This window comes from Scyliorhinus canicula, chromosome 7, assembly GCF_902713615.1.
Source record: "Scyliorhinus canicula chromosome 7, sScyCan1.1, whole genome shotgun sequence".
Lineage (NCBI taxonomy): Eukaryota > Metazoa > Chordata > Chondrichthyes > Carcharhiniformes > Scyliorhinidae > Scyliorhinus > Scyliorhinus canicula.
The window spans coordinates 116,499,422-116,524,955 of record NC_052152.1 but is presented as its reverse complement, the minus strand read 5'-3'; the positions used below and the strand labels follow the sequence as shown (position 1 = coordinate 116,524,955).

Genomic DNA, 25,534 nt, shown 5'->3' with positions numbered 1-25,534 from the left:
GGAGGGAGTGAAGCAAAGATTTACCAGGCTGATTCCTGGGATGGTGGGACTGTCATATGAGGAGAGACTAAGTCGGTTAGGATTATATTAATTGGAGTTTAAAAGAGTGAGAGGAGATCTCTTAGAAACTTATGGACTGGGATTCTCCGAGCCTGCGCCGGCTTGGAGAATTGGAGTTGACGCCGAGATGGCCTGTGACGCCGGGTCGCAATTCTCCGGCGACCGGATGCGGCGCCGTTGGAAGAGGCCCCCAAGGCGATTCTCCAACGACAACTGGCCGAGTTCCCGCCAGTGTGGTTTACTCATGGTTCCATGGTGGGAGCTCAGAATGGCGGCTACGGACTCAGTCCGCGGCCGCCCTGGTGGGAGGCATGGGGTTCCTTCAACGGGGGGTGGGGGCCTCCAGGACGACAAGGCTCGCGATCGAGGGCCACTGATCGGAGGGCGTGTGCAATCTCGGGGGGGACTTATATTGTCGGGCCCGCGGTGTGGGTCCGCCATTTAGTGTGACCAATCCACCTAACCTGTACATCTTTGGGGAGTGGGAGGAAACCGGAGCACCAGGAGGAAACCCACGCAGAGAGGGGGAGAATGTGCAGACTCCGCACAGATATTGACCCAAGTCAGGAATCAAACCTGGATCCCTGGCGATGTGAAGCAATGGTGCTAACCACTGTGACACCGTGCACCATTCTGCCTCCCCCCTCCTTGAATAAGGTTACATTAGCATTTTTCCAATCCAATCCAATGGAACCTTTCCTGTGTTCAGGGGATTTTGGAATATTATAACCAATGGATCCACTATCTCCACTGTCACTTCCTTTAACACCCCAGGATGTAGGCCATCAGGCCTTGGGCACTTAGCTGTCTTCAATCCCAATAGTTTCTTCAGTACCGATTCCCTACTGAAAGCTGATTGCTCTAAGTTCCACCCTTTCTATTACTTCTGAATTGCCCGTTCCTATAGGAATGGTGCTAGTGTCCTCCGCCATGAAAACCCAGGCAAAATATTGATTTATCATATCCGCCATTTCTGTGTTCCCCACTATTAACTCTCTGGTTTTATTTTCCAAGGAACTAACAGTCACTTTAGCGGCTCTTCCCTTTTATGTACTTATAGAAGCTTTTTGCCAAATTAAATCAAAGTGGTACAGAAAGTTTAAATGCTCTACCAAGCACCATAGCAACTGTAAATTTAAGGCCAAATCAATTTTAAACAAACTGCCTCTGCTGTTAGAGTTTCACTAGGAGACTTCTTCCAATCATCCTTAGCAGTGTCTTTCACTTAAAATATAAATCACAAAGTGTTCCCCATTTCTATTTGTACAATGTTAGACTGAAGTGAACACCCTTCACATATTCACACTCTATACAACTTAGATACATTGATCTTTGTGATAGGCTTTGAACTCAAGTTAATATCATAGAACATAAAGTGCAGAAGGAGGCCGTTTGGCCCATCGAGTCTGCACTGACCCACTTAAGCCCTCACTTCCACCCTATCCCCGTAACCCAATAACCCCTCCTAATCTTTTTGGTCACAAAGGGCATTTTAGCATGGCCAATCCACCTAACCTGCACGTCTTTGGACAGTGGGAGGAAACCGGAGCACCCGGAGGAAACCCACGCAGACACCGGGAGAATGTGCAGACTCCACAGACAGTGACCCAGCGGGGAATTGAACCTGGGTGTAAGATGTTCTATAGTGGCTCAATACCCATGTAATAATTGTCTATAATGATTTATTTACCCATATAATGGCAGTCTATTGTGATATAATTACCTATTTACTGACAATATACAATGGTTTATTGATCCATTTAATGCTTTATATGCCTCACCTCCAAAAGTGAAGCTTCACACCAACCTTATCTACAGACAGATAGCGCTGCGGGCCTGCTAAGCAAGAGAAAAGTGGACTTCTGTCCCGGCCTCCTCATTGTTTGAGGCGGTGCTGTCAGCGGGAGAGCTGGGAAGGGGGTTTGTTTTGGCAATCTACGGAAGGATCCTGGAAGAGGACAGGCTGTCTATAGAGGGGATTAAGGCAAAGTGGGAGGAAGAGCTGGGGGGGGTGGTGCAATGGAAGAAGCATTGTGGTGTGAGGTGCTGCGGAGGGTAAACACTTCAACTTCGTGTGCGAGGTTGTGGCTGGTACAATTGAAAGTCATGCATAAGGCGCACAAACAGCCGGCTGTTTGAGGGAGCGGAGGATGTCTGTGAGTGATGTGGGAGGGGCCCCACAAACCACAGTCACATATTTTGGTCCTGTCTGAAGCTGGAAAGGTTTCGGAGGGCGGTATTTAGCACAATCTTGGGAGTCTTGCACATGGATGTGGAGCCTGGTCGCCTAAAGCCATTTTCGGGGTGTCGGACCGGCCCGAGTTGCAGGCAGATGTGGGGGCAGATGTTTATCCTTCGCTTCTCTGATCGCTCACAGGCGGGTCTTGTTGGGGTGGAGATCAATTTCTCCACCCTGTGCCTCGGCGTGGCAGAGGGACCTGTTGAAGTTTTTTGACCCTGGAGAAGGTGAAGTTTGAGCTGAGGGGGCCAAAGGAGGGGTTCTACAATTCCTGGGGTTTGTCTATTATGCATTTTTGGGAGTTGGTTGCCATTGATTGTAGAGGGTGGGAGGGGGGCTGGGTTTGAGGGGGGACTGTTTTCATTTTTATATTGTTGGGGTTGTTTTGTTTCTGTTTCTCTTTTGTATGGTGAAAATGATGAAAGGGCATTGGTGAGGCCATACCTGGAGTATTGTGTGCAGTTTTGTGTCCTTATCTGAGGCAGGATGTTCTTGCTGTGGAGGGAGTGCAGCGAAGGTTTATCAGGCTGATTCCTGGGATGGTGGGACTTTCATATGAGATGAGATTAAGGCGGTTAGGATTATATTAATTGGAGTTTAGAAGAGTGAGAGGGGATCTCGTAGGAATTTACAAAATTCTAACAGGATTAGACAGGGTAGATTCAGAAAAAATGATGGTGGAGACTCAAGAACATGGGGTCATAGTTTGAGTATAAGGGGTAAATCTTTTCGGACTGAGGTGAGGAGAAATCTCTTCATCCAGAGAGTGGTGAATCTGTGGAATTCTCTACCACAAAAAGTAGTTGTGGACAAAATGCTGTGTAATTTCAAGAAGGAATTTGATATAGCTCTCAGAGATAAAGGAACCAAGGGAATTGGGGGGGAAGGTGGAATCAGGGTATTGAATTTGATGATCAGCCATCATCATAATGAATGGAGGAGCAGGTTCGAAGGGCCGAATGGCCTCCTCCTGCTTCTATTTTCTATGTTTCTATATCTATGGAAGACAGGCCCCTCATCTCTGGAATCAATCCAGTGAACCTCCTATGAACTGCCTCCAATGCCACTACATTTTTCCTCAAATAAGGTGACCAAACTGAACACAGAACAATACTTCTTTACCTTTATACTCTATTCCTTCAGCTGTAAATGCCAACATTCCATTTGCTTTCTTTATTACATGCTGCACCTGAATGCTGGTTTAACCTATATAATGAAGCTCTATGTTGGTTTATTTACCCATATACTGACAGTGTATATATTGTTTTGTCAATGTTCACTCAGTCATTATCTCGTAAAGTGATAGAACGGGCTTGAGGAATTGAATGTCCTACTCTTGGTTTCTGTGCTCCATAGAATGTCAGCATAAGAACTAGGAGCTGGAGTAGGCAATTCAGCCCCTCGAGTCCGCTCCTCATATGGAAATCCCTTTGTGTTTTATATCTTCTGTGGTCTGTATGAGTGAAACTGCAAACTTAGTGCCAGGAAGTCCAGGATTAGGATGCCATAAGCCCATGCCACTCTTGTACTGTGACCTTATCACATTGGTTTGCAATATCCAACAATGAGGGAGGAATTTCTGTCATAAGAGTTTGGTTCAAACCCACACGTCAGCTCATTCACCTTTATTCCTGTTGATTTTTCTTCATTTAGAGCTCGTCAGAGAGGCATTAACATTGCTTCAGTTGGACGCTGGCAGGGGCATGTCGGTAAATGTCTGTGAATTTGGCCTGTTGCTGGGACTACCACGGAAGGTTGTCCAGGACTGCCTGTTCGAGCTGGAAAGTGCCGAAGATTTTCACCAGCTTGCTGCCGTGATCCACATCTTCATGGAAAAAACCAATGATGAGGAGAGGCTCAGGCAAAAGATGGCTTCTGCTAAGAGATATCGTAAGACCAGATACTCATAATTCTGTAGGTTGCAAAGACGATGGTTAGGGTTTTCCAGACCGGCTACAGGAGGTGCCCCTGCCAAAGTCCATTGACTTTCAGTGGGACCGGACGGGCAAAGTGGCAGGCGGGGCTGGAAAATCCCACCCTGTGTTTTGTGACATTTGTGCATGGTTCAAATTTGCTGCCCATGTTATGTGTCACAACTGTTAGTGAAAAGGAAAGACAAAGTTGTATTTATATTGTGTATTTCGCAATATCAGCTTGCCCAATATATTTCACAGGAAAAAAGTGATTTTGAAGTGGAGTCATTGTTATAATGTGTAAAGCATATTCACCAGATTGAGCATAGCAAACTCTTAAAAGCAGCATTAAGATAAATGACTAGATAATCTATTTTAGTAATGTTGGTTATAGGATCACTTTTCGCAAGGCACCTTCCTCTCCTCGACTTCAAATACTGACATGAAATCCACCCGAGAGAGCCAGTTAATATCTCTTCTGGGGAAAAAAGCACTTCTGACAGCACAGCACTCTCTCAGTGTTGCACAGAAGAATAATCAAAATAATAGTCTAGTGTCTGGAATGAGAATTAAATCTTTCTGAATTAAGAAAAGCCATGGAGCAAAATGCATTCATTTTTGTAGTTTTCATCACTTGTCGAAAAAGCAGTGTTAAGTACCTCATTGAGGCATTTTGATATCTTCGCATCTGATTGAGAGCCTGTTTCTAGCTTAGATTTATTTTCCCCTTAATAGGTTTCAATCTTCTTAACAAGTCTCCTGTGTGGCACTTTGTTGAATGCCTTCAGCAACCCTCTATATACATCTACTGCTCTACCATGATTATCCTTCTATCAAGTTCTTCAGACCAATTTGCCTTTAACAAATCCATGTTGGCTTTCCTTGGTTAACCATATATATCCAAATTAAACTTCAGAATGGTGATGGGGTTGTTATCAGGATCCAATGGTCGGCTGTAATCTCCTTGTTTATTCCTTTCCCTGTTCTTGAATTGTGACATAACATTAGCAGCCTACCAGTTCTCTAGCCATGTACAAAATACTGCTGAGGTTAAAAACAGAGAATGCCGTAAATAGTCATCAGATCAGCAGTATGTGAGGGAGTGAAACATAGTCAATAACCTTTCATCAGAATTGGTTAAAAATGAGAGAACTGACAGGTTTGAACTAAGTACGGACTCGGGGGAAGGGAAATGGACAAAAGAAGTGGCCTGTGATAGGTTGGAAGGCGGGAGAGGTTACATGACCCTCGGGGTGACAGTGCAATGTTGCGTCCAGTGAGGTGGGAGATGAGAAACCCTCTTACCTGCTCCTCCAGGGGCTGGTTTAGCTCACTCGGCTAAATCGCTGGCTTTTAAAGCAGACCAAGCAGGCCAGCAGCATGGTTCGATTCCCGTACTAGCCTCCCCGGACAGGCGCCGGAATGTGGCGACTAGGGGCTTTTCACAGTAACTTCGTTGAAGCCTACTCGTGACAATAAGCGATTTTCATTTCATTTTCATTTCCTAACTTACCAGGGCTCCAATCATTCCTCCCAGGGGAAACAATGATTTGCTTATACTTTCAGTTCAGTATTCTGTATTTGCTACAGTAGTGTACTGTATTCACTATATATGCATACTGTATTCACTGCTCACATGGGGGTCTTGCGTATTTTGGGAGACCCAAAGCAGATTGGCTGACTACTTTGTGGAATACCTCCATTTGGTCCACAAGCATAATCCTGAGCTTCTGGTTGCCTGTTATTTTAATTCTACACGCTATCCCATCCCACTATAGTTTAAGAGCAAGGAGTTTATGCTGGAACTGTATAAATTTTGGTTAGGCCACAGCTATAGTATTGTGTGCAATTCTGGATTCCACATGAGAGGAGGGATGTGCTAGCACTGGAAAGGGTGCAGAGATTTACCAGGATGTTGCCTGGGCTGGAGTTTGGCTATGAAGAGAGATTGGAGAGAGTGGGGTGGTTTTCCTTTGATTAGAAGAGACTGAGGTGGAACCCGATCGATGTGTATAAAAGTATGAGGGGCATAGATAGAGTAGACAGGAAGAAACTTTTCTCCTTGGTGGAGAGATCAATGACCAGGCGGCATAAATTTAAGGTAAAGGGCAGGAGGTTTAGAGTGGATGTGAGGGAAACCTTTTTCACCGAGAGGGTGGTGGGAATCTGGAACTCACTGCCTGAAAGAGTGTTGGAAGCAGAGACCCTCCTAACATTTAAGAAGTATTTTGTGTGCACTTGCAATGCAAAGGCATACAAGGCCAAGTGCTAGAAAATGGGATTAGAATACTTAGGTGGTTTTTGACTGGTGCAGACATGATGGACCGAAGGGCTTTTTCTGTGCTGTAGGCCTCAATAACTCTTTGATCCTTGCCCCATTCTCACTGTGACCTCACTGTCCTCAGCCCCTTGTCGGTTTTCAATGAGTCTCAGTGGAAACTCAAAGAGCAGCACCTCATATTTTGATTAGGTGCTTTATAGCCTTCCAGACTCAACACTGTGTTCAACAATTTGTTTTAAGATGGCAGCTGTTGGTGATTATTCTACTTCCCATTTACACTGCCTCAAGACTCATCGCCATCAGAGAGCTGAAAACTTGGCTCATAGATCGGTGTGGAAGAAAAGAGGCACGACAGCAGCACTGGGTAAAGTGGGAGTTGTACCAATTGGATGACATTCACTGGAACCGCACAGGGATCCGCATACTGGTGAATAGTCTTACTCGGGCTGGCAAAAGGACTTTAAACTAAAATATCGGTGGAGAAGGTTCATGTGAGGGTAGATTTAGAAAGTTGAAGGGAAAGGACAAGGCAACAGTGCAGGGTAGGAATGAGGGTAATCACAACCAGAGTGTGACAGGAAGGGACGCACGAACATAAGAGCGCACCAGCAAATAAGGTCCAAGTAGGGAAAAAATGGTAAAAAGACAGAATTAAAGGTTCTTTTTACAAATGTTATCTGCATTCAAATAAAAATGGAGGAATCACAAAACATGAATAATAATAATGTTTAATAGTGTCACAAGTAGGCATACATCAACATTGCACAGAAGTTACTGTGAAAAGCCCCTAGTTGCCACAGTCCGGTGCCTGTTCGGGTGCACTGAGGGAGAATTCAGAATGTCCAATTCACCTAATAAGCACGTCTTTCGGGACTTGTGGGAAGAAACTGGAGCACCCGGAGGAAACCCACAGACAGAGGGAGAAAGTGCAGACTCCGCACAGACAGTGACCCAAGCTGGGAATCGAACCTGGGTCCATGGCGCTGTGAAACAACAGTGTTAACCAGTGCTACTGTGCTGCCCATATATGCAGGTACAGCATATAATTAGGAAGGGAAAGTTAGGAAATTCAAAGATATGCAGGTTAGGTGATTGGACATGCTAAAATTGCCCCTTAGAGTACAGGGATGTACCGTTTTGGTGCGATTCGGGGGATAGGACAGGGGAGTGGGCCAAGATAGGGTTCAGATGTGATGGGCCGAATAGCCTCCTTTTGCACTGTAGGGATTCTATGGTTTCTTTGGAAATTGAATGTTGGCCTTTACGGCAAAGAGGATGGGGTATGAAAGTCAGGAAGTCGGACTTCCGGTTGCGGCTATGTGGAGCTAAGTCGCACGTTCGGCAGCTCCCGCCAGAAATTGACTTTTGGTCTCTTTTTAGGGCCCCCAACGGCATTTGTTCGACGATTCCCAGTGTGGGAAGGTGACAGCAATATTTCCCCGGCACTGTATGGATTGGACCAAGACTGGAGCGGTGAAAAAAGTAGATTTGGAGCAGCGAAAAGTGCGAGGGAGGAAAACAAGATGGCAGCGGGTGGAGACCAGGCAGCATGGGCGTAGTGGTCGTAGGAGCAGCAGGGGTTTCTCCAGCGCTGCTTCACGGAGCTGAAGGCAGAGCTGATGGAGCCGATGAGGGCTTCGATTGACAAGCTGCTCGAGACACAGAAGGCCCTAGGGGCGGAGAACCAGGAGGTGCGGCAAAAGGCCTCTGAGAACGAGGACGAGATCTTGGGCCCGGCGCTGAAGGTAGAGGTGCACGAGGCGCTGCATAAGAAATGGCAGGCGAAGTTCGAGGACATGGAGAATCGGTCGAGGAGGAAGAACTTGCTGATCCTGGGTCTCCCGGAGGGGGTGGAGGGGTCGGATGTCGGAGCATACGTGGTCACGATGCTGAACACGCTGATGGGCGTAGGGGCCTTCCCAGGGCCCCTGGAGCTGGAAGGGGCCCATCGAGTCCTGGCGAGGAGGCCCAAGCCCAACGAGCCGCCGCGGGCGGCGCTTGTGCGGTTCCACCGCTTTGTGGACAGGGAGTGTGTCCTAAGATGGGCAAAGAAAGAGCGGAGCAGCAGGTGGGAGAATGTAGAGGTCTGGATATACCAGGACTGGAGCGCGAAGGTGGCCAAGAAGAGGGCCGGGTACAATCGGGCTAAGGTGGCGCTGCATCGGAAGGGGGTGAAATTTGGAATGTTGCAACCGGCGCGACTGTGGGTCACGTTCAAGGACCGCCAACACTACTTTGAGACGCCGGAAGAAGCGTGGACCTTTATCCAGGCCGAAAAGTTGGACTCGGATTGAGGGTCGGTGGTGAGGGGACGTCGAGAGGGGATTGATGTGATTGTTGTGTTTTGGGGGGATGTTCTGTTCTGTTTGGTACTGCTTTTTCTCTTCTTTTTGGTTTGTAGTGGGGGTTTGGTGAGAGTGTGGGCGTCGGTGGTTGGAAGAGGGGCCCCCGTTGGGGGGGACGGGAGAGGGGATTAGGCCGTCAAAGGGAGCTGCGCCAGAGGGGGCGGAGCCGGCTTGGTGGAAAGCGCGGGCTTTTTCCTGCGCTAGGGGAGGAAGGGAGTGGGGTCGAGGGGAAGAGTGGTGTCGGAGAGGAGCGCCCGCTGATGGACAGGAGGGGGGAGGGGAGATTCTCACACTGGGGGGTCGATGGAGTGGCGGGAGCGGCCGGGGTCAGCAGGAGTCAGCTGACGTACAGGAGTGCTATTGGGGGAGCAACGCAGCTGGGGGGGACCTAGCGGGGGAGGTGGGGGGGGAACTGGGTTGCTGCTGCAATGGCCAAGGGGGAGCTGGAGTCTGTAGAGAGAGTCGGGGCGGGGGTCTGCCGCTGGGGGGAACGGAGAGTGCGGGAGACGCGGCCACGTAGCTGGCCTAGAAAGTGTGATGGCTAATCAGTGGGGGAGCTGGGGGGGGGGGGGGGGGGGGGGGGGGGTCCGGGTCCGGGGGCGGGTAGCCCCCTGATCTGGCTGATAACTTGGAATGTGAGAGGCCTGAACGGGCCGGTCATGAGGACCTGTGTGTTCGCGCACCTGAAGGAACAGAAGGCAGATGTGGTCATGCCCCAGGAGACGCACCTGAGGGTGGCAGACCAGGTTAGGCTGACAAAGGGGTGGGTAGGGCAGGTCTTCCATTCGGGGTTGGACGCAAAGAATCGAGGGGTGGCGATTTTGGTGGGGAAGCGGGTGTCGTTTGAGGTGCTGAGCATTGTGGCAGAGAATGGAGGTAGGTACGAGATGGTGAGTGGTAAGCTGCAGGGGGTGCGGGTGGTCTTAGTGAATGTGTATGCCCCGAACTGGGACGATGCCGGGTTTATGCGGTGCAAGTTGGCCGGTTCCCGGACCTGGAGTCGGGGAGCTTGATAATGGGGGGGGAACTTCAATACGGTATTGGATCCCGCATTGGACCGCTCTAGGTCCAGGATGGGTAGGAGGCCGGCGGCGGCCAAGGTGTTGAGGGGGTTTATGGACCAGATGAGAGGAGTGGACCCATGGAGGTCTGTTATGCCGGGGGCCAGGGAATTCTCATTATTTTCCCACGTCCATAGAGCCTACTCCCAGATTGACTTTTCGTGATGAGCAGGGCGCTGATTCCGATGGTGGAGGACACGGAGTATTCTGCCGTAGCCATCTCTGACCATGCCCAGCACTGGGTGGACCTTGAGCTTGGGGAGGAGAGGGACCAGCGCCCGTTGTGGCACCTGGAGGTGGGGTTGTTGGTGGATGAAGAGGCGAGTGGACGGATCCGGGGGTGCATAGAAAGATACCTGGAGGTCAACGATAATGGGGAGGTGCAGGTAGGGGTGGTCTGGGACGTGCTGCAGGCGGTGATCAGGGGAGGGCTAATCTACATTAGGGCCCACAAGGAGGGGAAGGAGAGGAGAGGGAGGGAGAGGCTGGTGGGGAAGATGGTAAGGGTAGATAGGAGGTGCGCAGAGGTCCCCGAGGAGGGACTACTCAAGGAGCGACAAAGCCTCCAGGCTGAGTTCGACCTATTGACTACCAAGAAGGCGGAGGTACAGTGGAGGAAGGCGCAAGGGGCGGTGTATGAATACGGTGAGAAGGCTAGCCGGATGCTGGCACACCAGCTTCGGAAGCGGGAGGCAGCGAGGGAGATCGGGGGAGTTAGAGATAAAGGGGGGAACACAGGAGGGGGGGATGCGCCTGTTTGTGGACCGGCTGAGGTTCCCGAGGGTAGAGGAGGGGCAGGTGGCGGGGCTTGGGCACCGGTAGGGCTGGAGGAACTGGCTAAGGGACTGGCGAATATGCAGACGGGGAAGGCACCGGGGCCTGATGGGTTCCTGGTGGAATTTTACAGGAAGTATATGGACCTGCTGGGCCCACTACTAGTGCCTTTTTTAAGTTGGTCAGCAGGATCATTATGGGGTTTGTATGGGCGAAGAAGACCCCGAGGGTGAGAAGGGTGTTTCTGGAGCGGAGCAGGGACAGAGGAGGGCTAGCGTTGCCTAATCTATGCGGGTACTACTGGGCTGCCAACGTGGCGATGATATACAGGTGGGTAATGGAGGGGGAGGGGTCGGTGTGGAAGAGGCTGGAGATGGCGTCCTGTGTGGGCACGAGCCTGAGGGCGCTGGTGACGGCACCGCTGCCGCTCCCGCCGACAAGGTACACCACGGGTCCAGTGGTGGCGGCGTCCCTCAAAACTTGGGGGCAATGGAGACACCACAGGGGGAAGGTAGAGGCTTCGGTGTGGTCCCCGATCCGAGAGAACCATCGGTTTGTCCCGGGCAGAATGGATGGGGGGTTCCTGAGCTGGCACAGGGTAGGTATTAGAAGGATGCGGGACCTGTTTATAGACGGGACGTTTGTGAGCCTTGGGGCGTTGGAGGAAAAATTTGGGCTGCCCCCCTGGAAATGCCTTCAGGTACATGTAGGTAAGGGCGTTCATAAGACGGTAGGTGAGGGTATTCCCGCTGCAGGATCCAGAATAGGTGCCCTCGGGGGCGTGGGTTGGAGAGGGCAAGGTGTCGGCGATTTACCAGGAGATGCAGGAGGAGGAGGAGGCCTCTGTGGAGGAGCTAAAAGGTAAATGGGAGGAGGAGCTTGGGGAGGAGATAGACGAGGGTACGTGGGTGGACGCCCTGGGTAGGGTAAATTCTTCCTCCTCTTGCGCCAGGCTAAGCCTGATACAATTTAAGGCTCTGCACAGGGCCCACATGACTGGGGCAAGGCTGAGTCGGTTTTTTGGGGTAGTGGACAGGTGTGTGAGGTTTTCGGGGAGCCTGGCAAACCACGCCCACATGTTCTCGGCATGCCCAGCCCTGGATGTGTTCTGGAGGGGGGTTGCGAGGACGGTGTTGAAGGTGGTGAACACCCGGGTTAAGCCGAGCTGGGGGCTCACAATATTTGGGGTATCGGACGAGCCGGGAGTGCAGGAAGCAGAAGAGGCCGGTATTCTGGCCTTTGCATCCCTGGTAGCCCGGCGGAGGATTCTGTTGCAGTGGAAGGATGCAAGGCCCCCAAGTGTGGAAGCCTGGATCAGCGACATGGTAGGGTTTATTAAATTAGAGAAGGTAAAATTTACCTTAAGAGGATCCGTGCAAGGGTTCTTCAGGCGGTGGCAACCGTTCCTAGACTTTCTAGCAGAGCGTTAGGAGATGGTCAGCAGCAGCAGCAACCCGGGGGGGGAGGGGGGGGTTTCTTATTGTATTTATTATCGTTTATCGTTTAGCCTGGGGGGAATGTGTGATATAGCTATACTCTGTTTATTTATGCATTTTTTGTTGTTTCTCTTATTTTTGTAAGGGGGGGGTTTGTTTGTTGTTGAAAATATGTGGAAAATTTTGAATAAAAATTATTTATAAAACAAAAAGAAAGTCAGGAAGTCTTCCAAAAACTGAACAGATCATTGGTTAGACCGTACTTGGAGTACCGTGTACAGTTTTGGTGTCCTTACTCGAGGAAAGATGTTTCACGAGGCTGATTCCAGGAAAAAGGGGTTGTTATATGAGGAAAGGTTGAGCAGGTTGGATAAACATTCATTGGAGTTTAGTAGAATGAGAGGTGATCTTATTGAAACATAAGATCCTGATGGGGCTTGACAGGGTGGATGCAGAAAGGATGTTTGCTGTCATGGGAGAATGTAGAACTAGGAAGCACAGTTTAAAATAAGGGGTCTCCTTTTTATGATGGAGGGCAAAAGGAATTTCTTCTCTGAGGATTATTAGCCTTTGGAATTCTCTTTTCCAGAGAGAAGTGGAGGCTGCGTTATTGAATCTATTCAAGGCTGAATTATACAGATTTGTGATCGACAAGGGAGTCCAGGGTTATGGGGGACAGGCAGGAGAGTGGAATTAAGATCATATCAGATCAGCCATTAACTTATCAAATGGCGAAAAAGGCTTGAGAGGGCAAATGGCCAAATCCTGTTCCTATTTCCTAAGATCTTATTTTGTCACTTAGTCTCTCCGGCCTGTCACAGATCTTCCCTTTGTAACGCCACTCTGGGCAAGTGTGTGATTAATTCCAGCCCACATGCCCCAGAGTCACAACACAAGTGAATTAACCAATAATTTGTATGAGTGTGGATTAAAGTCTCTGGTCTACAGCTGGTAATGGTCTTCTTTGCAGCATCAGCAGTATACCTTACTCACGGCTTTTCCAGGAGAAACCTCTGGCTTCACATCAGCCAGTTCTTATAGAGAGTTAGCAGATTCTGGATTCTGCTTGCCTTTTATGGAGAGAGATGTAGTTCTCACAGTAACCTTTTGGTGAGGATTAACTGGATATTCCTGGAATGAGTTGGTTAGATTCCTCCATCCAGACTGCAGCATCAAAAGTGAAACACAAATGCAAGCCTTGTGACACTGAAAAGTCTAATAATGTGATCAGAACCAATCTTCACTGTTACCAGGCAGAGCACTGCCCGTTTTGGGCAATATATTGGCCATCAGCTAAATCAATCAAATCAAGTCATCACTGATCTCTCCTGCTACTGCAATCCTCTGCTTGAATTTAAAGGCACAGGCCACTTCCAATTTGTGCCTTAAAGTTGTAGGTCCATTAATCTCCATGGATCAAAAATGTTGAAAAAAATAAAAGGGGAATAAGGAACTAAACAGGGAACAAACCTTACACCTTGTGTTCTTTCCTCTGTTGCCATCGGTACCTACCTCAGTACTTGTAGAAACCTGCTAACATCTCTTCCCTTTTCCAGGTCTGTCAAAAGGTAATTGACCTGAAACATTAACTCTCTTCCCACCCACCTCTTTTTCTGCTTGCTATCTTGCTGAAAGCCTCTTAATACCTTGCTGGGAATACTGAATTTACCCAATAAAAGACTTTCAGAACTCCCAGATCCTGTAATATCCAACACAAGTTGAAATTATTAGGCGGAAATTGTCTGGAATCCCTCACTCTATTTGTATGTTTAATGTACTGAAGGAAACTACAGTATTTTGGAATTCTGTAATGGAACATACAGTGCAGAAGGAGGCCATTCGGCCCATCAAGTCTGCACCGACCCAGTTAAGCCCTCACTTCCACCCTATCCCCCGAACCTAATAACTCCTCCTAACCTTTTTGGACACTAAGGGCAATTTAGCATGGCCAATCCACTTAACCTGCACGTCTTTGGACAATGGGAGGAAACCGGAGCGCCCGGAGGAAACGCACACAGACACGGGGAGAACGTGCAGACTCCGCACTGACAGTGACCCAGCAGGGAATCGAACCTGGGACCCTGGTGCTATAAAACCACAGTGTTAACCACTATGCTACCGTGCTGCCTGTACAATCTAACACTCAAGGCAACAGCAGAATGTACAATGGGTTAAAACTCCCGCAAATGCCACCTGTAGCACACATCGCACAATGGCAAGATCAGAGCTTCCACTACCTTCAGTGGAAGGCTAGCCATGGGCTGACTGCTCATAATTTCATGATGGCCATTCCCTGCGGGCACTGTGTAGCATCACAGATGATAGGAGTTTTACTCCATTGAACCAACTGCATCTCCATGCATCAGAAATGCTGGCAAGTTTATTCAGGGTGATGGACTCTGCTGTTCTTTGTTCCCCTCCTCAGGTTTGTTCCTGTCACGACGAGCGGCATTGTTGTTGAAACTTCTTCAAAGTGGGCTGGACGATTGTCACCATGGCGAAGAATCCACTCGGCACTTCAGCAGCATCTGTCTTTTCATTCTGAGGGACTGCCTGGCTGAAGTAGAAGAAGACGCTTCCGAGGTATCAACCCTGGATGTCATGGGATGCCTCCAGAGGCTGCAAAGGAATGGCCGTGTGGATGTGACAATCCTCAAGGAACTGGCCGAGCTGTGGACAGAGGGAACAGTTGAAACCTTCTGCAGGAGCATTCCATTTACTGCGCAGCTTGTCAGAGATCTTTTCCCTTTTGTGGACTCACTGGAATTTGATGCAGTTCCTGTCCGGAGTGGTGTTTATCGTTGCCACCCACGAGCAGTGAAACGAATTACCAGCTTTAAAGGTAATGAGGAGGTTCCTTCCAAAAGCTGTCTTTAGGAAGGAAGTAATGTTCCCGTAACAAACCAGTCTATATTCCAGTCTTTCTAACAGTCCAATATCATTGAATCAACTGAAGTGCAGTGGTAGCAATCTTGCCTGAACCAGAAAGTTAACACATAAACTAGTCTGACCCTCCAGTGTAGGACTGAGGGAATGTAGCACTGTCGAAGTTGAGTCTTCTGGATGTGATATTAAACAAAGTCTCCATTTGCCTATATAGGTGGACATAAAAGATCTCATAGTACCATCTGGAAAAAGAGCAGGGACATTCCACACAGTATCCTGGCCGATATTTATCCTTCAACATGACTAAAGCAGATCAGATTATCTGATTTTTATCTCGTTATTGTTTCTGGGATTGTACTGTATACAAATTGGCTGCCACATTTTCTATTTTACATCAGTGACTACACTTCAAAACTACCTGATTGGCTTTAAAGTGCTTTGAGACATCTGAGGTTGTGGCAAGCACAACGTGGATGCAAATCTTTATTTCATTCTCTTAAAGATGTACAAAGGAGATATTCTGCTGTCAGCTACCCTTTCTGTATCCGGTGGGGCTTTGGCCTCAGGTTTTGGAGAGAAGGGATATGGGGACAATGATTTGTCAGCAGAATTGTGATGGGAGATTAAGGGAGTGCAAGATTTAGATCCAGGAATTTGGCAAGAAGGACAGTGGGGGTCAGGAGTAGAGAAGGGGCAGGGTATGTGTACTGATGCACTGGGGCAAGTGAGGGGTCTCGGAGGATGAGCAGTTGCAACTTTGAGGTGGTCATGTGTTGGAGAACACGGATAGTGGAGTCCCCCGCAGTGGGTTGAGCTGCAGGGGAAATTCCCCCGAGTGGAAGCTTTAATTGAAGAAGGGGGCCTGGAGTTTGGGTTCCCCCAGTCATGAGGAAATCTGGGAACAATATATTAAAAAATGCAATTGGAGCTGGGATTGGCAGTGAGGATCAAGTTGGGCGAACAGGAGCCAGTCACTATGGCATGTGGTGGTGGTTGAACAAATGAATGAAATTATGTAAACTAAAGAATTTTAATAACTACCTTTTTTTTAAGAACAACGAAACAAAATAGCAGGTCGTGTGAATGACTTGGCTCAGCACCACCAGTGCTGGGAGGACCGAATGGCAGGCATTACAATGCTACTTATTGTCTGTAATGGAAGCAGGCTGTATTCCCACAGATTGCCCACTGCCATTTCACGCTTAAATTAGTGCTGATTGACAGCAGATGGGATTTCACAGGGAAGAAAGTCCTGCCTTGAAGCCGACAGCACACCATCAGGTACAGTGCTGCAGTGGCTGGAATAGGTACTGCAGCAGTGGGTGGGGGGTGGGGTGGGGGTGAACTCGTTGTTGGTGGATAGGGAGATCCAGCGATCTCCTGTCCATGAAGGGAGGGTGCCCTCAGTCATAAGAGGTCTCCTGACGGAGCTCCCCCCCACCCCCGCCGAGAACAAAGATGAGAACTTTCTCTATTTTCCACCATCAGTAATAGGGTGCCCGACGGCCTGAAAATTGAGGGTGGTCATTTAAGGGCCTTAGTAGGGCAAGGGAGGGCTTTCTGTCCTAATCCCTGCCTGCCCCACAGTAAAATCACATGTGGTTGGGGGGTGGGCAGAGTGCTAGAGGGAACCCGTCTATGTGACGCTGCTCCCTAACACCCTTGGCCTCAGGACCCGTTGCGAGGAGAATAGATTTCAGGCTGTGGTTCTATTCATATCTATCCATACAAGGCCTTCAATTATTTCTCTTCCTGATTCTGCACTGTTACCTCTGGCATCCCCCAAGAATCTATCCTTGGCCCTCACTTATTTCTACATGCCGCCCCCAGCAACATCATCCAAAAGCACAATGTCAGGTTCTATATATACCACTGATGGCACCAACATCACCACCTCCCTTAATCCTTCCACAGTCTCTAGATCAGCATTTTTTCTTCTATTAATTAGGACAACCAAAACCATTATCTTCAGTGTCCCTCCAGAAAGTCTATTCCTTAGCCATCGATCCCATCCCTCTCCTGACAACTGCCTGAGGCTGAACCAGCCTGTTCTCAACCATTCTACTTGACCCCGAGCTTGAGCTTCCGCTCCCATATCGTCTACAGCCAAAGATGTGCAGGTTAGGTGAATTGGCCGTGCTAAATTGCCCCTTAGTGTCCAACGATATGCAGGTTAGGTGGGGTTATGGGGATAGGGCGGGGGAGTGGACCTAGGTAGGATGCTCTTTCAGAGTGTTGGTGCAGACTCGATGGGCCGAAGGGCCTCCTGCACTGTCAGGATTCTATGTTCTATCACCGAAACAACCTACTTCCATCTCTGCAATGTTGCTGGCCTCCACCCTTGTCTCAGATTATCTGCTGCTGAAAAGGCAATGTAAGTGGCTTTAATTACTGACAAAATTGATTATTCTCCTGGCAAGCCTTCCAACTTGCGCTTTCCATCAATCTGAGCGCATCCAACTCTCTGCTGAACATATCTTGTTTGCCCACCTGTTCCCATTCCCCCTGTACTCACATTGGTTCAGCAACACTCAATTTTAAAATTCTCAACATTGTTTCCACGTTCCTCCACAGTCTCATCCTTTTGTAACCTTCTCCAACTCCAATACCTCATTAACTGCTAAACTCTCGGGCGGCACGGTTGCGCAGTGGTTAACAGTGCTGCCTCACGGCTCTGAGGACCCGGATTCAATCCTGGCCCCGAGTCACAGTCCGTGTGGAGTTTGCACATTCTCCCCGTGTCTGCGTGGGCTTCGCCTCTACAATCCAATGATGTGTAGGGTAGGTGAATTAGCCGCGTTAAATTGCCCCTGAATTGGAAAAAACATGAATAGGTGCTCTAAATTTATTTTTTAAATTCTAAGCTCTGAAACTCCCTCCTGAATTCTTCACGTCTCTTTCCTTCTATTTTTTAAAAAGTATTTTTTCCAATTTTCAGCATTTTACAATAACAAAAACATACCCAATATATTAAACCCCCAACACAAGAAGACCCTCCCTCCCTTAACTGCTCTCCAAAATGCAAAATGAACAAACCCCAACACTTGTGCAACCCATCATTCGCTCCCCTTTAGGGCAAATGTCACCTTCTCTAGTGATAAGAACTCCATTAGGTCCCCGGCCATACCATCCCCTCAGAAGTACCATCTTCCTTCTCCTGACCACCTTTCCCACCCAAAAGAACGAAGAAACCAGTCTATCCACGCCCTCGAAATACGCCTTGGGCAAAAAGACCGACAGGCACTGAAATAAAAACAAAAAACACAACAAAATGTTCATCTTAACTGCCTGCACCCGACTTCCAACACAGGGAAAGAGTATCCACCTCATCAAATCTGCTTTCACCCTCCCAACCTAGCTCGAAAAATTCAATTTCCAAAAACATGCCCAATCCCGAGCCACCTGCACCCCCATCTACCTAAAATGAGACGCTGCCACACGGAATGGCAACTCCCACCTGCAGCAACCGCCGTCCCTGGAGTGGATACCACAAAATACTTTTCCCCAAATTTAGCTTTTACCCCGAAAACACCCCAAATCTTTAAAGCAAACCCATTATGACCCCCTACTGAGGAGCCCGGCTCAGAAATGTATAACAACAGATTATCCGCGTACAAGGACAACATATGCTCCACCCCCACCCCCCTCACTATCCTCTTCCACAACTTTGAGCTCCACAGCACAATGGCCAAGAGCTCTATTGCCAATGCAAACAGAAGAGGGGGACATGGGGCATCCCTGCCTCGTTCCCTGATGCAACAGAATATACTGTGATTTCATATCGTTTGTATGCACACACGCCATCAGACCTTTTGCAGCATTTTTACCCATGCCACAAACTTAGGCCCCATCGTAAACTTCTCAACATCGCGATCAGATAGCTCCACTTCACCCGATTAAACACTTGATCTGCTTCTAATGCCACCATCACCTCCAAATCCTTTCCTTCTGACGGAGAAAGCACCACATTCAGAAACTATCACACATTCAACCGCAGCTGTCTGCGCTGAACAAACCCATCTGATCCTTCCCAATCATCCTTTGTAGGCATGCCTCCAACCTTAGCGTCAGCACTTTTTCCAATATCTCAGCGCTCAGCGTCTACATTCAGTAGAGATATGCCCCCCCCCCCCCCCCCCCCCCTCAACCACAGCACCAGCTGATCCTTACATTTCTGATAGAATTCCATGGGGAAACCACCTGGCCCCACTGCCTTCCATGTCTACATCCTCCCAATCTCCACCTTCACCTCTTCTTCCCCCACCGACCCCTACAGCCCTGCCCTCTGTACCTCACCCACCTTAAGGCACTCTAAGTTCCCCAAAATCTTCCTTTTCTCCAGCTCATTCTCTGACCTCTGGTCTCTGTAAAACTCCTCAAACACCTTATGAATCAGCTCCGGTGTCACCACCAGCTTGCCCGTCCTATCCCTAACTCAAAATTATCTCCTCGCCGCAGCTTGCCTGCGGAGCTGACCTGCCAACATACGGCTGACCTTCTCCCCATACTCACCCCTCAGCTGACGCACTGCTTTCCCCGTGGACAACAGATCAAAGCTGGCCTGCAGCTTCTTCCTCTTCACTTAAAGGTCCGGGACCTCCACATACTTCCTATCTACTTCCAGAATCTCTTCTAGCAATCGTTAGCGTTCTTTCCTTGCCATTTATTCACCTTAGCCTTAAACAAAATATCCTCCCCCCTTACCACTGCCTTCAGAGCCTTCCAAATCATCGACGGCGAGACCTCTCCAGTACAGTTAAACCCCACAAATACCTCGATCACCTACCCCATTCGAACATAGAAACTCTGGTCCACCAACAATCCCACATCCAGCCTCCACCCTGGCTTTTGAGTGAACCACTTCTCCAGGGCCATGTCCTTCCAATGTGGAGCATGGTCTGAAATCACAATTGCCAAATACTCAGCCTTCTTAACTCCAGCTAACAGTGTCTTTCTCACCACAAAGTCAATCCTCGAGAACACCTTATGCACCGGCGAAAAAAACGAATATTCCTGATGCCTCGGATGCAAAAATCTCCATGGGCCAGTCCCCCCAAATCCCTCATAAACCCTGCCAACGCCTTAGCCACGACCCCCCCCCCCCCCCCCCCCCCCCCCCAGAAGGAGTCAGCGAGTGCAGCTGGCACCTGTTAAGGGCAGCACGGTAGCATTGTGGATAGCACAATTGCTTCACAGCTCCAGGGTCCCAGGTTCGATTCCGGCTTGGGTCACTGTCTGTGCGGAGTCTGCACATCCTCCCCGTGTGTGCTTGGGTTTCTTCCGGGTGCTCCGGTTTCCTCCCACAGTCCAAAGATGTGCAGGTTAGGTGGATTGGCCATGATAAATTGCCCTTAGTGTCCAAAATTGCCCTTAGTGTTGGGTGGAGTTGCTGGGTTATGGGGATAGGGTGGAGGTGTTAACCTTGGGTAGGGTGCTCTTTCCAGGAGCCGGTGCAGACTCGATGGGCTGAATGGCCTCCTTCTGCACTGTAAATTCTATGTCTATGTCTGTCCACCTTTGGGTCCACCACTGTACTCCAGCCCCACCCAAAATCAATTAATGTAACTGGCTATCACATAGAAGACAGAGAATGGACGTTGAGAGACTATTTCCTCGGGTGGTTGAAGCTGTTACAAGGGGGCATAACTATAAGGTTTGGGTTGGGAGATATAGGAGGGATGTTCAAGGTAGGTTCTTTACTCAGAGAGTGGTTATGTGTGGAATGGACTGCCTGCTGTGATAGTGGAGTCGGACACTTTAGGAACTTTAAAGCGGTTATTGGATAGGCACATGGAGCACACCAGAATGACAGGGAGTGGGATAGCTTGATCTTGGTTTCGGACAAAGCTCGGCACAACATCGAGGGCCGAAGGGCCTGTTCTGTGTTGTACTGTTCTATGTGTTTCCAAACTAGGATTGGCAGCCAGCGTTTTCTTCACAAACCCCGCGCCATCCCAATTGGGGACATACATGCTAACCAACACCGCCAACCTCCCCCCACCCCCCAAACACATCCGTTACAGTCACGTATCTACATCCCTGATCTGCCACCACCTTCTCCATCTTGAACCTCACCCGCTTGTCCACCAGAATCGCCAACCCCCAACCCTACTATCAAAACACGAGTAAAATACCTGGCTCACCCATCCCTTCCTAAACTTCATCTGGTCCTTCACCTCAGATGGGTGTGCTGTAGCATCACCACAGCAGCTTTCAAACTCTCCAAATACAAGGAAACTTGCGCTCTCTTCACTGGTCCCCCCCCCCCCAAACCCTCACACGTTCCACGTCAACATTCTGACTGAGCCCTCTCAAACTCCCCCCCCCCCCCCCCCCCCCCCCCCCCCCCCCCAACACCCCGGCTTCTCTGTCCACCAACACCACTACTCCAGACCCGCCCACCCGACGGGACCCACATCTTCCTTTAGTCATCGTCAACCCACAACCCCCCCTTCCCAGAATCCTCCCAACCACTTCCTCTTGCAAACACCTCACCCAGTATCGATCAAATCCCCCCCACCATTCACACCTCCCAGGCCCATCAAAACTTGCCCACTCAGGCTCCAATAGCCCAGGCCCCCACCACACTCCTGTTCACAAGCCGAACTTTATTTGCCAGCGAGATAACCCCTGGCAGAGCCTCTCCTCCTCCCAGAAACACAATCAGCAACCCAACCCACTCCATGCCCAAAACCCTCCAAGCCCACCCAACATCAGAAAAACCAAAAAAGAAAAAAAAGAAGCAAAACCAGTTTTAAAAAATCCAAGAAAAAAGATCCCAGTCCACATCATCAAAGTCCAAATCCAAACTCCTCTCAGTCCCCGTCCTTCTAACTTCACGAACACCTCTGCTATCTCAAAATAAAAGTCTTTTGAATTGTGAGTGACACTCAGCTTCGCCCGGTAGACCACTTCAAACGTCAGGTTGCTGCTGTACAACGCCGCCTTTACGTGATCAAAGGCCACCCACCTTATTGCCAACTTCGCCATAATATCTTGATACATACGTATAATGACACCTTCCCACCTCACATCTCGCTTCTGCCTCACCCAGTTCAAAACCTTCTCCTTCACCAGATAACCATGGAAGCAGACTATCACAGCCCATTCATTCATTCATTTTAGGCTGGATTTCCAGCATTTTCTCTTTGGTTTCAGATTCCAGCATCCGCAGTAATTTGCTTCTGTCCTTATTTATTGTACAGACTGGTGGAGAATTTATTAATTGTGACGGTAACCTTGTATTTGGCTGCCTGAGATTTCAGTCCATATCTGTTTGTTCCAGGACTTCCAGCAAGGATCATTCTGAAAGTGATTCAACCCAAATCTATACTGCCCGTGAATGAGGAAAGGATAAATTGTGGGAACCGGGAGCTGCTAGCTGGAGAATTCACACAGATCTGTCTGAAAACTGCTGACATTCTTCAACGGCTCCAGGACTATCAGTCCAATGAGGTGATATCAAAACATGGAAGATGCTTGGACAAACAGAATGTTGCAAAGGAACTCAGAAGGATCTTGGCAACTGAAGACTTTGGATGCAGTTCTTTTGACTCTGGTGTGAAGGCGCGCCTCCTGTCGCTGGTTGAGTTCGATCCCTTCTTATGCAATAAGCCTCTGTTTCTGAGCCTTCATTCTGACACCTTAATTTCCTTAGCTGAATATTTGAAGACCAATGAAACACACTGCTTCCAATTTATTTTTGAAGAGGTTCACATGTATCAGTGCAATGCAAGCTTTTATGGTGTGCGGAGTGTGCGGGATCCTGTGGCTATTGACGAAGGAATAGAGCAGGTGTTCCAGTTTTCCACCTCTGACCGTGCCTCCTTTTTGATCCAGCTCCAGTGCAGAGGTTACAGAGATGGTCAATACCTCCAGTGCAACCGGCCACTCTTGTACAAGCTGTCAAATCTGCCTGGCAGCTTGCAACAGGATGCTGAGAAAGCTGGGACAGTGGTTGCCAACCTGGCTGGCACAACCTGGCTCCGGGATCATCCCGATGGAGGTTTGAAGGAGGTTGTCGAGAGGATTGTGCCAAGTTGTGGTGGAACTGTAGAAATAGGAAGCTGCTGCTTCCTCATCAATTCATGGAATACAGAGTGTGAAATCAGGTTCCGATACAAAGGCGACACAATCACTGCAAAAGCGGAAAGAAATGCCGACACTCACTGACTTGTAAATTGCCGTGAAAGCCTCCCTCTTTGGTTTCTGAATATTGTGTCGTAAAATATGTCATTCGGATTGGGGTGTCCCTTGAAAAGCAGCTTCTCGGTTTGACCTCGTGCCAAATTCCAATTACTCGCAGGCCGACCTTCAGCCATTTAACCAATACTTCAGCTACTAGTTTTGTTGCACAAACAGCCAGCAAATTGATCATGGCACCATGTACAGGAAGGTATTCAAGGAGTAAATAGAAATGTAGTGGCAGCAGGGTACAGTATGGTTTGGGGGATAGACACAGTTCTCTGCAGCCGAGAGCAGGAGTCCAGATGGCTGGGTTGCCTGCCCGGTGCCAGGATTCGGGACATCTGCCCAGGGCTAGAGAAGAATTTGCAATGGGAAGGGGAGGCTCCAGTTGTCGTGATGCATGTGGGTACCAATGACATAGATAGGATTGGGAAAGATTCTCTGTTTATGGATTTTGAGTATCTCAGATCTAAATGAAAAAGCAGAACCACAAAGGTAATCATCTCTGGTTTACTACCTGAGCCATGAGTGAATTGGCGTAGGTTAAATAAGATTACAGAAGTGACTGCATGTCTCAAAGACTGATATGGCGTAAATAGGTTTCGGTTAACACGACACTGGCTACCAGTATTGGGTAAATTGGGAGCTGTACCAATGCGACAGTCTTAAACTATACCTGCTGGGACAGACGTAAAATAGGGTCGTAGAGAGGTCTTTAAGTAAGAGACGCGCGTGTGAATGTGAGAGACGTGAGTGTGAATGTGAGAGACGTGAGCTTGTGTGTGAATGTGAGAGATGTGAACTTGTGTATGAATGTGAGACGTGAGCGTTTGTGTGAATGTGAGAGGCGTGTGTGTGAATGAGAGATGTGAGCGTGTGTGAATGTGAGGGACACGAGCGTGTGTGTGAATATTAGAGTGTGCGTGAATGTGAAAGAGACGCGAGTGTGAATGCGAGAGATGTGAGCTTGTGTGTGAATGTGAGAAGTGAGTGTGTGAATGTGAGAGATGTGAGCATGTGTGAATGTGAGGGACGAAGCGTATGTGTGAATGTGAGAGACATAAGAGAGAGAGAGAGAGACCGCACCAGCTCCTTTCCCGAGACCCAAACCGCACCGGTTCCTTTCCCGAGACCCGAACCGGACCAGCTCCTTTCCCAAGGCCCGAACCAGACCAGCTCCTTTCCCGAGAGCCAAACCCGAACAGCTCCTTTCCCGACGTCCAAACCTCACTAGCTCCCTTCCCAAGCCCCGAACTACACCAGTTCCTTTCCCGAGACCCGAACCGGACCAGCTCCTTTGCCAAGGCCCGAACCGGACCAGCTCCTTTCCCAAGGCCCGAACCAGTCCAGCTCCTTTCCCGAGGCCTGAACTGCAACAGCTCCTTTCCCAAGGCCCGAACCAGACCACCTCCTTTCCCGAGGCCCGAACTGCAACAGCCCCTTTCCTGAGATCCGAACCGGATCAGCTCCTTTCTCAAGGCCCAAACCTCACCAGCTCTTTTCCCGAGACCCGATCTACAACAGCTCCTTTCCCGAGGCCCGAACCTCACCAGCTCTTTTCCCGAGACCCGATCTACAACAGCTCCTTTCCCGAGGCCCGTACCTCACCAGCTCTTGTCCCGAGGCCCAAACCTCACCAGCTCTTTACCCGAGGCCCAAACCTCACCAGCTCCTTTCCCGAGGCCCAAACCTCACCAATTCTTTTCCCGAGGCTCGAACTGCACCAGCTCCTTTCCCGAGGCCCAAACCGCACCAGCTCCTTTCCCGAGGCCCGAACCAGACCAGCTCCTTTCCTGAGGCCCGAACCAGACCAGCTCCTTTCGCGAGGCCCAAACCTCACCAGCTCCCTTTCCTAGGCCTGAACCGCACCAGCTCCTTTCCCGAAGCCCGAATCTCACCAGCTCCTTTCCCGAGACCCGAACCAGACCAGCTCCTTTCCTGAGGCCCGAACCAGACCAGCTCCTTTCGCGAGGCGCAAACCTCACCAGCTCCCTTTAGAACATAGAACAGTACAGCACAGAACAGGCACTTCAGCACTCGATGTTGTGCCGAGCAATGATCACCCGACTCAAACCCATGTATCCACCCTATACCCGTAACCCAACCCCCCTTAACCTTACTTTTTAGGACACTACGGGCAATTTTAGCATGGCCAATCCACCTAACCCGCACATCTTTGGACTGTGGGAGGAAACCGGAGCACCCGGAGGAAACCCACGCACATACGGGGAGGACGTGCAGACTCCGCACAGACAGTGACCCAGCCGGGAATCGAACCTGGGACCCTGGAGCTGTGAAGCATTTATGCTAACCGCCATGCTACCGTGCTGCCCCTAAGGCCTCACCCGAACC

At 49.4% G+C, this 25,534-nt stretch overlaps 1 protein-coding gene across 3 annotated transcripts in view; it reads left to right on the top strand.

Annotated features, from left to right (window-relative positions):
- The window catches only part of LOC119969304, a 66,164-nt gene extending 42,213 nt beyond the window's left edge, over positions 1–23,951 (top strand). For all 3 annotated transcript variants that reach the window (XM_038802756.1, XM_038802754.1, XM_038802755.1), the window contains 3 exons: positions 3,953–4,189; positions 14,535–14,951; positions 22,281–23,951. In XM_038802756.1, coding sequence (XP_038658684.1) covers positions 3,953–4,189; positions 14,535–14,951; positions 22,281–23,167 — 1,541 coding nt within the window. In that variant the 3' untranslated portion in view covers positions 23,168–23,951. The remainder of the gene's footprint in view (positions 1–3,952; positions 4,190–14,534; positions 14,952–22,280) is intronic.
- The last annotated feature ends 1,583 nt before the right edge of the window (positions 23,952–25,534 follow it).